General features: G+C 43.0%; 1 protein-coding gene across 1 annotated transcript in view; it reads left to right on the top strand.

Annotated features, from left to right (window-relative positions):
- Positions 1 to 16,181, top strand: part of pdxdc1 (pyridoxal-dependent decarboxylase domain containing 1) — a 50,144-nt gene that overhangs the window by 29,812 nt on the left and 4,151 nt on the right. The window contains exons 19-21 of the mRNA XM_056287158.1: positions 1,110 to 1,202; positions 15,355 to 15,451; positions 15,902 to 16,000. Of these exons, the coding sequence (XP_056143133.1) occupies positions 1,110 to 1,202; positions 15,355 to 15,451; positions 15,902 to 16,000 (289 nt within the window). The remainder of the gene's footprint in view (positions 1 to 1,109; positions 1,203 to 15,354; positions 15,452 to 15,901; positions 16,001 to 16,181) is intronic.

The raw sequence follows: 16,181 nt of genomic DNA, 5'->3' as shown, positions 1-16,181 counted from the left end.
GTTCACACAGATTCAAATGCTTTTCCAGCTGCAAGCTACTTACCCATGGAATGGCCAGACTCATTCAGAAAGTCAGATTCCGTTCTAGAGCCAAGAAGGAAATGGCAAGCAGACCAATCCAACCTGCAAATTGGAGGTGCTGTGCTCTTGAAGGACAGCCAGGTCAAAAAGAATGACTCACGGGACTTGTGGTAAATACCTTTCCTGGTCAAGACAACAGGGTCCGTAAAGTGGAAGTAAGGGTGGTTAAAGGGGGCTCCCCCAGGGTGTATCTCAGACCTGCCTCAGAAGTTGTGTTACTTCTCAAAGGGACGTAGTGGTATAATGCAGTCAGGGAGTGTGCTGCTCCTGTAAGACGGTTGCCTGAATGTTGACTGTGCAGCGCTGTTTGTCCATGTAGACTTGCCGTAGTTTCCTTTGCACTGAAAAAGCCTTGAAGAAAAGCTGTTGTTTTTTTCTCTCTTCTCGTTCACTTTTTTCTCAGCTGAACTCTAAAGAACCTATGTCTATGAGTAATACTTACCTTTATGTGAAACTCACCTGTAATGGTTATTTTAAACAGTTGTTATTTTGTGTGGAAAACGTAAAAACTGTAGCGATGCTAACCGCGTTAGTTTATCTATGGCATTTCCAATGTTAGGTTAGCATCAATGCTAATCGTATGTTAGCTGTGCATTCACTAATGATACATTTCACCGTTTTTTTATTTTATTTTTTGCTGTCAGTCATATGTAAATTCATTCAATTCGGATGATTTGACAAGGATGTGGTATCACATGTTAAATAATATCCTACTGATCCCTGATTCATAACTGATGCCAGAACCTCTTGTCTTACAGAAATGCTGACACATCAAAAAAAAAAAACCCTTGAATAAATGTCTCCACATCATTTTCTAAGATTTTGCTGCAAGCTTGGCTCTTATCAGCAAACTTTGCCCTTGGACTAAGTTTCCATACATCACCCAGATTATTCTGCACCAGTGTAGATTCTTAAGATAGTCTGTAAAAACCTCATGCAAAGTTTCAATGCTTTCTGACATGCATGTATTCCTTTACACATTGTATGTTGCTTTACATTTGTGATAACCGTGATAACCTTCTGCGTAGTTGCTGGAGAACATGACGGAGGTGGTGCGGAAAGGTATCCTGGAAGCAGAACAACAGCTGCAGAAAGCCAGTGAGGAGAAAATAATGGAGGAGGTAGGTGTGTGTGTGTGTGTGTGTGTGTGTGTGTGTGTGTGTGTGTGTGTGTGTGTGTGTGTGTGTGTGTGTGTGTGTGTGTGTGTTGCTGGTAGCTTGTATGTGCATGTGAAAATCAATAAAATATCCCACAATATTGGGGCGCCGTGGAGCAAGCTATGGAGTAGGACGTGTATCGTTTAGCTCTGCAAACCAAACAAACAAATAACGAATTCAAAGGCACGTTATTCACATTTTACCAGGTGACACAGGATTATTAAGGTGTCAGATTAACATCCACGCTGTATCATGGCGCACAGGACCGCTAAAGGACATAAGACCGCCACGTGCACTCCGAGGCCTATTTCGCCCGCGTCATCCTCAATCTCAAGTGAGAAAGGAGGCCGCGATGCTGAAGACCCCGCCAGGGCTCACGCGGAAGACTTCAGACATAAGCTACTTTCCTCCTTGCGTGCGGACTTTGTTGCCATGATGAAAACGGAGGTAAGAGCGGTCTTAGAGTGTGAAATGGCAATAATTAGAGCAGATGTTCATGCGCTTAGAAAGGGCTTCGAGGACTTTAAAACAGCCATGAACACGGAATGAACCACACTGTGCAACACCATGGGAGATGCAGAATGGAGCCCGACTGCCTGCTCTGGCGACGTTGAGGCTCTGAAACTTGAGGTAAAGCGACAGGGAACCCTGACTGAGTCCCTACAAAATAAATGTGAAGATCTAGAGTCTAGATCCAGGAGGAACAATATTAGGATTGTGCGGGTACCAGAGGGCCCTAATAGTTGTTCCACAAGTTTGGTTGCAGACCTGCTGCAGAAAGCATTCAACCTTGGTGACGCCCCATGGATAGACATGTCTCACAGGTCACTACAACCGGTCCCAAAGCAAGGACAGCGACCCAGGACCATTGTAGCTTGCCTGCATTACTACAGTGACTGCTGATATATTGCGTCTTGCCAGGGAGAAGTAGAGGATTAAGGTGAGGGACATGACAATATCAGTCTTCCCTGACTACACCACACAGGTGGCCACGGCCCGCGCAGCCTTCGGTTGCATCAGGCAGCAGCTCGGAGGTCTAGAGGGAGTCCGGTTTGGTATCTCTCATCCAGCCCGACTTCGTATCACATATAATGGCATGGAGAAGATTTTCCTGGACCCAGAAGAGGCCCAATCTTATGTAACGCAAGCCATTATTCCTCATGCTGCTTGAGTGGACAGAGACACCATCCAAGCTACTTCATGAGGTCCAGACCAAAGTGAAGGAGCATAAACTTACAATGATACCTTGATTCCACATCTTTTGACACTTGGAAATATAACTGTGCTCTCTGATGCTAACAGTGGGCACAACAGTTAAATTAGTATTTACTCTGGACTGTTTTGTTTCGATATTTCAGAGGTTTGGTGCTCTTTTTAAGGGCTATATTTTGATATGAATGTTTCCACCTCAGGTTTGGGCTGTTTTTGCCTGATTTCATAATTAATATTTTTACTGTTGCTGTTATGTATGTTACTGATGATATTGTTTTTGTTTGCTGTTATATGGTTTTTACTATTCTATTATTACCTTTTGTGCCTTAAAAGTCTGAGAAGGCATGTTCTGCAGGCCCTAGTTAGCTTAGTGTTTTTTTCAGACAACAAGCACTTTTCATGTGCTTTTACTTCCTTAGTTTAAAGGAGGTTGGTGCGATCTTCCATTTGGGGGGAGATCTGCATAGGGATTTAGGAATTTTTTCCCCCATTTCTTTCTAATTTGTTTTCTTTTTTTCTATTTTTATACATTTTTTTTTCATTTGTTAAAGACTAAACATTGGGACTATAAGCTATTCTGACCTGTACCACTTGATCCCATTGCACAGTTTGTAATAAATTATGGCATCACCTAGTTCCAGTACTTCAGGCTCTATTCGACTCACCAGCTGGAATATTAAAGGAATCCACCATCCAATTAAACGGAGCCGTGTGTTTGCACACCTAAAATTCCTGGGCTCAGAAATGATTTTTCTTCAAGAGACTCACCTTCGCACTAATGAATGCACCAAACTTGAGAGAGGCTGGATTGGGCAGGTATCTTGTTCCAAATACGAGGATAGGTCCAGAGGCACAGCCATACTGATCAAAAAGGGAATCCTTTTTGTTCCAACTTCAGTAATTGCTGACAAGAATGGCAGATACATAATTGTTGCTGGTAAACATTTTGGTTCACAGATTGTTTTAGCTAATGTCTACGGTCCGAACTGGGACAACCCACAGTTTTTCTCCCGCTTTATAGCTAAAATACCAGATCTCCACACACACCATCTAGTTTTGGGAGGTGACTACAACTGCGTGCTGCACCCAGGCCTGTACAAGTCCAGACCTAGACCTGATAGTGCGATTTCCAAATCCGGTAAGGTTCTGCTGTCATTTATGGACTCATACAAACTTACAGACCCGTGGAGAAACACAAACCCTACAGCTAAACAATACTAATTTTTCTCGCCAGTTCACCACTCATATTCACAAATTGATTTTTTCTTGCTCGATAGCAGTTCTCTCCCATTAGTCACAAATTGCCAGTACCACAGCATTGTTATCTCTGACCACAGTTCAGTTATATATGCATTTCCCCAATAGTGTAGCACCGCAGCGTACTTGGCGACTAGATCCATTGTGGCTGTCTAGTGATAAATTCATCAAGTTTATAAATGCGCAAATTGATATCTATCTAGACATTAACTCGACCCCAGGTATGTCATACACTATAATTTGGGAATCCCTTAAAGCCTACCTTAGAGGTCATATTATCTCTTATTCAGCTTTTGAGAAGCAAAAACGCACAAAACGTTTTTCAGAACTGTCTACTCAAATAACAAATATGACATGAGATTTTCTACTGACCCCAAATCTGAATTATACAAGGAACGGCTGCTGCTACGGACTGAATTTGACATCTTGTCAATCAGACATACTGAACAGCTTTTATTTAAATCAAGACAAACATTTTATTAACATGGCGACAAAACAGGTAGACTGCTATCCCATCAACATAAACAAGCGGTGGCTAACAGAGCTATTCCAGACATACTACGTGTGGCACCTGGCGTGACTTCCATACATCCCAAAACTATTAATGACAGTTCCAAAGAATTTTATTGTAATCTCTATGCAACAGAGGTCCAGAGGTTAATGCTTTCCTTGACAAAATAAACATTCCAATGGTTGACCCAGAAGCCCAAAGCAGCTTCGAAGCTACTATAACATATCAAGAAATCACTCAAGCTATTAATTCGATGCAAAGCAGCAAAGCAGCAGGGCCAGATGGGTTCCCCATAGAATTTTATAAAACTTTTTCTTCAAAAGTATCTCCCGTCTTATGCACTGTATACCAAGAAACACTACTGGAACAAAAGCTACCTGAAACGATGACACAGGCAATCACTTCGGTTCTACCAAAAAAAAGGCAGAGATCCATTAGATTATGGTGCCTATCGGCCAATAAGCATTTTGTGTCCTTACTATAAATTCTCACCAAGATCCTCTCTCAACCCGTTGAAACTGGGATTTCTACCATCATTGCACCAGACCAAACAGGTTTTATATCGGGTAGGCAATGCTTCTACAACATGCGTAGACTGTTTAATGTGCTCTATTCTTCTCATTCAACCCAGCAAGCAGAAGTTGTACTCACCCTGTATGCCAAGAAAGCGTTCGATTGGATCGAATGGAAGTATCTTCTGGCTGTTCTGGCAAGATTTGGATTGGCCCAGTATTCATTACATGGATCAGACTACTTTATGCAACCCCAAAGGCGTCAGTGCAAACCAATTCCATATGCTCAGACTATTTTATCCTCCATCGCAGCGTTAGACAGGGTTGAAGCCTATCTCCATATTTATTTAATATTGCTACTGAGCCCACGACTATAGCCCTCAGAGCAGAAGAAAAGATAGCTGGCATCATGAGAGGGGGCTCTACCCATAAAGTTTCACTTTATGCGGACAACCTCCTTCTCTACATATCTGATCCAGTAGAATCCCTACCTCGGCTTATAGATATGTTTCACCACTTTGGAAGACTCTTGAGCTATAAATTAAACTTCTCCAAAAGTCTGTTTTTTCCTATTAACCAAATAGCGTTAGAGCTTAAGTACAATAACTTTCCATTTAAGCTGGAACACCATTAATTTACCTATCTAGGAATCACTGTTACGTGATCTTATAACGATCTATATGGCCATAACTTTAAAGACCGTACAAAACTAGATCTTGTGAAATGGGCCTCACTACCAGTTTCCTTGGCAGGCAGGGTTAATACAATTAAAATGACAGCACTGCCTCATTTCCTGTATCTGTTCCAAATGATTCATTTCTTCTTACCTAAATTGATGTTTCGTGACCTTGACAGTCACATCTCTTCATTTATTTGGAATAGATCCAGGCCAGGGATCAAAAATATCCATTTTGGAGATGCCTAGGTTAATGGGAGGTCTGGGACTGCCTAATTTTATGTTTTATTACTGGTCAGCCAACATAGTTAAATTAACGTACTGGATTGCAGTATTTGAAAATAAAAGTGGCCCCATCTGGGCCCTTATGGAGACCCGTTCTAATCCCAAAGTCTCTCCAATATCCATTCGGAGTTCTCCACTACCCGGGGGAACTATTAAACATGTCAATAATCCTGTGATAAAAAGCTCTCTTAGAATTTGGCGTCAATTCAGAAAACACTTTAATTTCAATAGTACATGCGGCCATATGCCCTTGATACATAACCATGTTTTTCCTCCTTCCCAGACTGATGCAGCATTTCAAATGTGGCATAACAACGGTTTGATCTTTTTTAGCGACCTATTTGTAGATGGCATTTTTGCTTCATTTGAAATTCTCCAAAAGGACCATAATATACCGAAGACACACTTTTTTAGATATCTCCAGGCCTGCAGCTTTGCCAAAGAACATACAATATGCTGAGCATATTAGACATCATATTGGACTGGGACCCGCATACCAAGGGAAACGTTTCAAAAATATATAAGATTATCCAAGCTATTGGATCACCTTGGACAAAACAAAATCAGCCTGGGGACAGGATTTAAACATCGAGCTCACTGAAGAGATCTGGAAACATTCCTTACAGCGCATTCACACCACCTCTCTCTGCCTTAGGCATCGCCTTATTCAATTCAAAGTGTTACATTACATGAGAGAGAAACTGTCCAAATTCTATCCCAATATCGATCCTACTTGCATTAGGTGCCACCTGAACCCAGCCACAGTTGGGCACATGTTTTGGGAATGCCCATCTTTGACTACATTTTGGGGTCATATCTTCGAAGCTTTCTCATTTATTTGTTGTAAAACAATTGAACCCAGCCCAATCACAGCCATTTTTGGAGTTCCCAGTGAGGGCGTAGACATCACTACACCCCAAGCTAACTCAATAGCATTTGGCTCACTTCAAGCCCGGAGACCAATTCTTCTCAATTGGAAGTCTGATAAGACCCCATCATTCACAAGTTGGATCAAAGAAGTGCTATCTTTAATTCCATTAGAAAAACTCAGCTACAACAGATGTAAGTCCCGTCAGACATTTATGGATGTCTGGTCTCCCTTTATAGAATTTACTCTTGTGCTGTCTTTTTCTGAAACACCAGAATAGATCTCTTTCTCCCCAGTTGCAGCAACTATACCCTGTAGAGACTTAAGCCCACACTTAAAGCCCCTGAATGGTTGCTAGACAGGCACCTAATTGACGCACTTGTAGCCACTTTGTGTTACGTGTGTCTATCAAATAATGTTCAGACTTGTTTAAGTTGAAACGCTATATTTATTACTCACCACGATGAATCCATAAAACGTCATACATCATAAACAGTCCAATATTCCAAATTTACACTTGTATTGCTTGCCAGCCTAGCGTGGCCTGCAGCAGCGAAGCGGTCAAAAAAACAATGTGTGCTCCCCTCCGTCAAGCAACACCTATCAGCTGATTGAATGTTCCCGCCTATATTGCTGTGAGCCCATAGCAATTAGAGGGACACCTGTGGACCAATTAAGTGCTTACGAGATGAGACCAAATTGCTCCTACACACCGGCCCCTAATTGTAATGGCTAACAGACATAACAGTTTTAATACATAAAACAATTAGGGAGCCATAAAAAATGACACAATAGTAAGCACAGCTTACCACACATATACACATACCCCACATATTAAAAAACTGACATGGTTCTTTAGATGATGACCTTTAATAACCTGCTAACCTGTAGGTTCATGCAGTAAGCAAAGTTTAGTCACAGGCCTTTCGATGACACCTGTCTTTGTCTGCAGATGCACTGCGCGCACAAGTCCTTTCTTATCATGGAATGCCTCCAAGACTCTTCCGAGTGGCCAGGAGCCACGTGGGGTGGTAGGATCCATAATGATTACAATATCTCTAGGCTTGAGATTGTTAGGCCTTTGGTTCCATTTCTGCCTCTCCTGCAGTAAAGTTAGGTATTCACGTATCCATCGTTTCCAAAAGAGATCGGAGATGTACTGGACTTGCCTTCACCTCTTCCTGATGTACAAGTTGTGTTGCTCAAACATTCCTGGTGGAAAAGATTGTTTTCCTTTCATAAGCAGGATGTGATTAGGAGTAAGGGGTTCGAGGTCATTCGGCTCATCAGACAGTTTGTTGATAGGCCAGTCATTTAAAATGGCCTCAGCCTCAAACATGACTGTATGGAACCCATCATCATCCAGTCTCTGCTGCTGAAGAACTGCATTGAGAATCCTCCTCACCATGCGGATTACACGCTCCCAGACACCACCGTAATGCGACCCTGCTGGAGGATTGAAGCTCCACTTGATTCCCTTTTGCTGTAACACTCCTTCAATCTGTGCCTGACTCAGATGAGAGCGCCTCCCTGGATTCTCTCTCTGCTCCTATGAAATTAGTCCCATTGTCTGACTGAATATGAGCGACTTGGCCTCTTCTACAGTTGAACCGACGTAACGCATTCATGCATGCGTCTGTATCCAATAAGTTGGCTATTTCTAAGTGGACTGCTCTACTGGACAAACACGTGAATATCACGCCAAAGCGCTTGACAGTGCCTCGTCCCCTTTTCACCTCTATCGGTCCGAAGTAGTCGATGCCCACGTTGGTAAATGGTGGATGGTCAGGAAGGATCCTTTCCTTTGGCAAGTCTGCCATCTTCTGCACCATCATTCTACCATTATGTCTTCTACAGAAACAGCATTCAGTTATGATTCTCCTCACAGCTGAATTAGCACCTGTAATCCAATATTTCCTCCTCAGTGTGGACAGCGTGTGATTATGACCACTATGGCCAAGATGCTGGTGAATATCCTTTAGAATAAGCGTGGCTACATGTTGATCCTTGGATAGAATCAATAGATGTTTGGTTTCCTCTGGCAAAGAGTCATTGGTCAGTCACCCTCCAACTCTCAGGAACCCATCATCCAAACACGGATCCAACTTGTAGAGAACGCTCTATCTGCTCACAGCACCTTTCCCAGATGACAAGGTAGCAATCTCTTCGCCAAACTTTTGCTGCTGACAGTACTGAATTATAGCAAGTTCAGCATCACACAGATCCTCTGTCGACAAAGTTCGACTTCCTGGCACCGTTACACTTTGCTTGCCAACATTAGAAGCCTCGGACTCCCTCCTCCTGCGAGTCATGTTCAGAAGCTTCCTTTTCAACTTAACGAACTCGGCTACTGTTACCTCCAGTCTCCTCCAGTCTGAGAAGTAGATGATAAGACAATTGGTAACATCAGGGGAGTCTTTCACATTGACTGCATTCACTACAGCTTCCTTCTTGACTTCCAGGTCATTTGATTCAATCACAGTGTCCACCGTATTGGCTGGCCAGTCCTCTTCTGGCTTACGCAGGAACCTTGGACCCACTATCCACCTGTTATCAAGAAAATCTCCGACCCTCACACCTCTGGATGCATCAAACGCTGGGTTTTCCTTGGAGCTGACGTATCGCCACTGTGAAGTTGTGGTCGCTCCTCTTATGGTTGAGACCCTATTCACCACAAAGGTATGGAATTGCTTGTCCTCGTTCTTTATATACTGCAGCACAAATGTGCTATCCGTCCAGAAGACTGTTTCTTGCAACGGAATCCGCAGCTCTGCCTTCAGCATCAGGTCGACGCGAACAGCAAGAACAGCAGCGGTCAGCTCAAAGCGAGGAATGGTAACAGTCTTTAGAGGTGTAACTCTGGCTTTGCCCATCATGGATGTCTTTTCTGTTGTTTTACATCCTGAGGTAAGTGACTGCCCCATATCCTGACTCGCTAGCGTCTGAAAAGTGATGAAGTTGATCATGTTTGATGTTTCCAAACTCTTTAGGTTTAATGCACCTTTCAATCTTGAACTCAGATAGCATATTCAGCTCGTCTAACCACTTTGTCCAATGATGCAAGATGTTCGGGGGTACAGTCTCATCCCATCCAAAGTTTCTTATGCAAAGCTCTTGCCGCATGATCTTGGCAGGCATCAGAACTGGTGCAAGAAAGCCGAGCGGCTCATACACTGAACTAAACACCGATAACATTCCACGTCTTGTGCAAGATTTTTGATGGACTCCCATCTTGAATTTGAATAAATCGGTCTCAACACATCATTGTAAGCCAAGAGCTCTCTCAACAGGAAGTTGGTCCCTATCCAAGTTGAGCTCCTTCAGATCTTTAGCTCTATGCTCCTCAGGCAGAGTTTGCAATACGGTGCGATTGTTGCTAATCCATTTTGTCAGTGTAAACCCTCCTCTCTGACAGAGAACAGTCAGATGCTTGACCATTAGGACAGCTTCCACCTCAGACGCCATACTCTTCAGATAGTCGTCCACATAAAAGTTTTCCTTGACTATTTGGACCACCTCTGCCGGAAAGTCAGCCTGATTGTCATCAGCCATTTTCCTCAGAGCAAAGATGGCACAGCTCGGAGACGACACAGCACCGAACAGATGGACAGTCATTCGGAACTCAGTCACACCCTTGGTCAGATCTCCCCCTGGCCACCACAGAAACTGCAGGAAGTCTCTGTCCTCTTCTGGGACCTTGACCTGATGGAACATTGCTTGTACATCGCCCATGACTGCCACAGGTTCCTGCCTAAACCTCAGGAGGCCTCCAAACAACGTACTGTTATGGACCTTGCAAGAGCCTTTGGTTCAGTGATATTCCCTTGAATACCACAGCACAGTCAAACACCACTCGCAGAGTTTTCTTCTTTGGATGATATACACCGTGGTGAGGGATATACCACACCTTGCCGCTGCCACCACTCAGTTTCTGGGTAGGTACTTCCTCTGCGTAGCCCTTCCTAATCATTTCATTGATGTATGTACTGTACTCTTCGAAGAAGTGTTCATTTTTCAGGAACTTCCTTTTCAGGCCAAGTATCCTGTGTTTCGCCACAGAAAAGTTATTAGGCAGAGACAAGTCATTCTTAAAGGGCAATTTCAGGCTGTAGTGATTGTCTTCAAGTGTTGCAGACCTTTCCACAATTTTCATAAACTTGATGTCTTCTCTTGATAACCCTTTCTCTTCTGTAGCGCTCTCATTGAAGTCATGGTTATACTGATTACTCAGTATTTCCTCCAACCTGCACACATAAATCCTATTAACCATGGCTGACATGCACTCAGCGCCAAAGCTGCTGTCATTTCCTTGCAACGGCCCATTAATGACCCACTCTAGTGCTGTTCTTATAGCATATGGGCCATCCCCACGACTATTGATGACCTCCCAAGGCTCCAACATCTTGGGTGCGTTACTTCCGATCAACAGATCTACGGTAGCCTTTATAATGGGAATTTTTACCTTTGCCAGGTATGGCCACCTTGTCAAATCTCCTTCCGTTACAATGTTGTCAGCATTTACAGGCATTTTCTTCTGTGTGAGGGTTTCTAGAAGCTTATAGAAGAGATTGTCATCAATACCAGACACTTCCAAGCCTGAGAATGAGTATGCTTACACCACCTTTTCCTTCCCCATGGTGTGTAAGAGGAACTGAGTTTGTCTCTCAGTAAGGGTGAGCCTTCGCATAAGCTGCTCTGAGCAAAATGTGGCTGAGCTGCCAGGATCTAAGAATGCGTATGTCTGTATTACTGGTCTCCTTTAATGGACTTGACTTGGACTGGCAGGGTAGAAAATAGACAGTAATTCCTTCCGGCCCCTGTATGAGCACACGTTTTAGGAGATGTTGTAAGAACATGTGCCCCTGATTCCTCAGCAGGTTCTGTGCATGTGTTGGCTGTGTCTCTCTTATCAACATGAAGTACGGTGGGGTGTCTTTGACCACAAGTCCTACAGGTCAGACGCTTCTCGCAGTTCCAACTCCTGTGCCCAACACATAAGCACCCAAAGCAAAGCTCTTTCTCTGTTAGAACGTTCATCTTGTCTCTGTGTTTTCTTCCATTTAAACTGCTGGCACTGTTCTAATGAGTGACTTTGAGCACAACAAACACAAGCTGGCATCACTACGGAGTCATGCATTGACGAAACAGTCCTCAAGTCTCCGGCATTTTCAATTGATTCCATGAGTGCAACGGTTGTGGCGAAGCTGTTTCCTTTCATTCTGTTTCCTGTATGTGACTTTGGCTTATTAACAACCTATGGTCAGTTGTTCCAGATGGTAAGTTCCTAATGTCGCCATACAAAGGATCTGATAAGATTCTGACATGTTTTTCAATCATTTTCACCAGATCTTTGAATGTAGTTGGGTTCTGTTGTTTCCAGTATATCATATGCAATGGTTCTCCGTCGTTCTCTGAGCTTGAATGGCAGTTGAGACACAATTGCTCTCATGTTGCTTGGCATGTCCAACTCTTGCATATACTGCAGCTCCTCCAAGACATTACAGCATCCACGCAGAAAGAGAGAGTAAGCTTGCAAGGTGTTGACATCTTCAGTTTTCATTGTAGGCCAGGACAAAGCCTTTTCTATGTATGCCACAACAATCTTGCACTCTGCCAAAGTGTTCCTGCAACAGCTGCTTTGCTTTAGCATAGCCAAACTCAGGCGTCATGTGTAGGCAACTACGCACAAGTTCCCTTGGCTGTCCCCTAGTGAACTGTTCCAGATAGTACAGGCGATCACCCCTGCTGACCTTTTCCTCCACTCCTTGTTCGGATGCTCTCATGAAGGAGATATACTGTAGAGGATCTCTCCATCAAACAAGGGGATATCTCTTGCTGGCAGTGATGAGCGTTGTTGTTTAACAAGGGCTGATGTTATTTCGTTTTGCCTTTGCATCACAGTGAAGATGTCTCCAGATTGCCTTTGATCCACTGGTTGAGGATTGGGCCTGAGAGGTTCCAGAGTTTGCACTGGTGTTTCCATTTCCAGTGTACAATGATAACTCTGCCTATTAGAATCAATCCACTCCTTTGGTCTAGCTGTGAGCTGTTGACTAGCCCCTTGCTGTACACCAGTTGGTAATGGGTTATTGGCTGACAGTGACCACTCCTGGGTTTGCTGTGGTTTGCTCTGAGATGTAGGATTATAAACTCCTTTGCCATTGGGTGTAATTTGTTTGCAGGTGCTAATTTTCTAATTTATCTTTCCAAGTAGGAATTCATTGCATTAGATGCTTTTGAACAACTTTCTTTGTCAAAGGCCCATAACACTGCAAGTTTCACTGCAGATTCAGCTAACAGTTTCCAGCTCCTGTTGTTCCTTTTTTCTCTTTATCTGCTGCTCTTGTTCCTCCAATGCATGCTTTTCCTTTAAAGCTGCTATACGAGCAAGCAAGCAGCTTTGTCTGCCTCTGCTTTAATTCTTGCAGAGGAAGTAGTGCTTGATCACCCACTGCATGCACTCTTTCTACTTGAATGTCTGCCTGCTACATTTGAAATACTGTCCTCTGGATTAATATCATCAACAGTGTTTTCAGCATCATTAGTTACAGTTTGTTCAGCATGTGATACCCACAATTGCACCTAAGAAATAAATTCATTATTACCCAGCATTTTGGCTTTGAACCACACATCATGCGTTTCTTGTTCGACACCAAGCAACATACCCATCACCAAATCGTGAATACCTTTTGCTTCGTTACATACTTTAACAAGATCATCAAAAGCACGTTGAACCTGTGACTTATCTCTCCCTTGCATAAGCTCTTGCATCTTTTTTCTTAAACTACTTGCTTTATTTAGCTTAGCTTTCTTATCATTCTGCAACCATTCAAGTTTTTAAGCAAATGCTTTAGCAGTTAATTTTACAACACATTTTTCTTTGTCCTTTTCTGTATCAGTGCCATTTGCAACACTGTTCAAATCAGCTGATGGCTCAGCAGATCTGTCCACAATTTCCCAAGCCTCCACAGCTCAGAATGTTCGCAACAAGTTCGTAACAAAGTAACGACGTTAATTACCTACCCCTCTTGACACCAAATGCATTGGATTTCACCACTGCGATGTGTGCACACAAACCTGAATGGCCATTCATAATTTTAGTAGCGCTACACATACCTCGCATTGGGCGCCATGACTCCAGTGAATAATTCCTATGTCACAATGAGAAGAGTAGCAGCATTGTCCTCAGTTGTGCTGGTAGATGGCCTTTTAATCCAAAGGAATAGTGAGGTAGCATTAACTCCCAAAGAATAACAGGCACCATCTTTCCGCCATCCTCGGCCTAGTTGTAGCCTAGTCAGGCTCAACAAACAAAGCCGACGTTTAGATGTTCCGATCAGCTCCCATTCAAACGCGGTCGGCTATAATCCATTGCTGCATGTGATTAAAGTCCTTCAGCATCGGTAGCGTGGAGTGATAGTTTTTTGACTTGAATGTAGGTAGAGACTAAGCCCACACTTAAAGCCTCTGAGGGGTTGCTAGACAGGCACCTAATTGATGCGCTTGTAGCCACTTTGCGTTACGTGTGTCTATGAAATAATGTTCAGACTTTTTTAAGTTGAAACACTATATTTATTACTCACCATGATGAATCCATAAAACGTCATACATCATAAACAGTCCAATATTTCAAATTTACACTTGTATCGCTTTGCCAGCCTAGCTTGGCCTGCAGCAGCAAAGCGGTCAAAAAACTATATGTGTGCTCCCCTCCGTCAAGCAACACCTATCACCTGATTGAATGCCCATCCATCCATCCATCCATCCATCCATTATCTTAACCACTTATCCTGCCCTCAGGGTCGCAGGGATGCTGGAGCCTATTCCAGCAGTCATTGGGCGGCAGGCGGGGAGACACCCTGGGCAGGCCGCCAGGCCATCACGAGGCCGACACATACATTAAAACCTAGGGACAATTTTTTTTTTAGTACAGCCAATTCACCTGACTCACATGTCTTTGGACTGTGGGAAGAAACCGGAGCCCCTGGAGGAAACCCACGCAGAAACAGGGAGAACATGCAACCTCCACACAGAGGATGACGTGGGATGACCCACCAAGGTTGGACTACCCCGGGGCTCGAACCCAGGACCTTCTTGCTGTGAGGCGACCGCGCTAACCACTGCGCCTTCATGCCACCCTGATTGAATGTTCCCACCTATATTGCTGCGAGCCCATAGCAATTAGAGTGACACCTGTGGACCAATTAAGTGCTTACGAGATGAGACCAAATGGCTCCTACATACCCTTTTATTCCAAGTATTGGGACTAAGAATGGGTGATGCTTTAATAATTAGGGATAATTTAGCTGGAATACATGCCTTATCCATGCGTTATTGTCGATGAGCCTGTCCGCCTATACTTAAATACTATGTGTAATGAGATGTGTGAGAATGTACATCTCTTTATTTGTGTATAAGTAAGTGCATATACTGTATACATGTACTGTATATCACTGTGTCTGTATAAGTGTGCATGTTTGTGTGCATATATGTACTTAACACTAGGTGTCTGACTATTGAGTGGTTCCAATTGTAACAAACAAAGCCCCTTTGTTTTCATACATGTTTAGTTGATGATTTGGTTTTTCTTTTTCTTTTCTTTTTCTCTGACTTGCTTGTTTTTCTTGTGTCAGGGGAATTGTGTGTTTTGATTTTTGTGTGTGTATTTTTGGGAAAAATATAAAACCTATAAATAAAGTTAAAAAAAAATCCCACAATATCAATCAAATACATGTAAATGTTTCATTTCCTCTTCCTCTGTTTCTCAATGTTTGTTTGTTTGTTGTATCTTGCAGGGACTGTTGAGACAGCTTCCACTGGTCAGCTCGGTGGTAAACTGGTTTTCTCCTTTTCAGAGCTCTGTGAAGGGTAGGACCTTCAACCTGGCTGCAGGTACTATTGTGTGTTGTGTAGACAAACAGTTCAGACCATGCAACCCACAAATTCTCTGTCAATTAGTGGTACTTTCCCTTGTGATATATACAATTTCAATTAAATATCGACTGATCTTTCAGTCTGGACAGATACATTTTACATGAGCAGAACTCTTACAAATCAATCAGTCAAATCAATCAGTCGATTTATTGAAGATATTAAAAAAATAAGCAATAAGCAACAAACAAAATCATCAGCAACATGTAAGCGACATATAAGCAACTCAAATGATACCGACCATGTTCGAAAGGGCTAAGAAGAAGTTGAGAACTTTTCTAGTCCTACCCCCTTATGCTATTCATGCATTGATAATAGAAAATGAAACCTAACCCCCTAACCAATTGATGTGGTAAAGATGAAAATGAATCAATTTGCTGTTTGTGTGTGTGTTTTAATGTGTCTTAATAGGATCCCTGGACTCCACAGAGCCCACTTACCTTTCTAAATCCCAGACACACGGACCCGCCTCACCTGACACCCCCACTTCTTCAATGAAGGCACTGACAGGTAACACTGGAACACTTCTCAGCAAGGGATTGACAGTGTAGGAGCAGTTTTGTGCTTCTACAATTTAGATTACAATAATATGGAAAGCCAGTGGGACATTTTCAGTGATTATAAATCCACAAGGTGGACATGCTTCATAAATCCGACCCAAATCCAGCAGAGGGAGGATACCATTGTGCAT

Source organism: Lampris incognitus, chromosome 10, assembly GCF_029633865.1.
Source record: "Lampris incognitus isolate fLamInc1 chromosome 10, fLamInc1.hap2, whole genome shotgun sequence".
NCBI classification, from domain to species: domain Eukaryota; kingdom Metazoa; phylum Chordata; class Actinopteri; order Lampriformes; family Lampridae; genus Lampris; species Lampris incognitus.
Note: the sequence above shows the minus strand (reverse complement) of the source record. Positions and strands in the feature narration are given on the sequence as shown.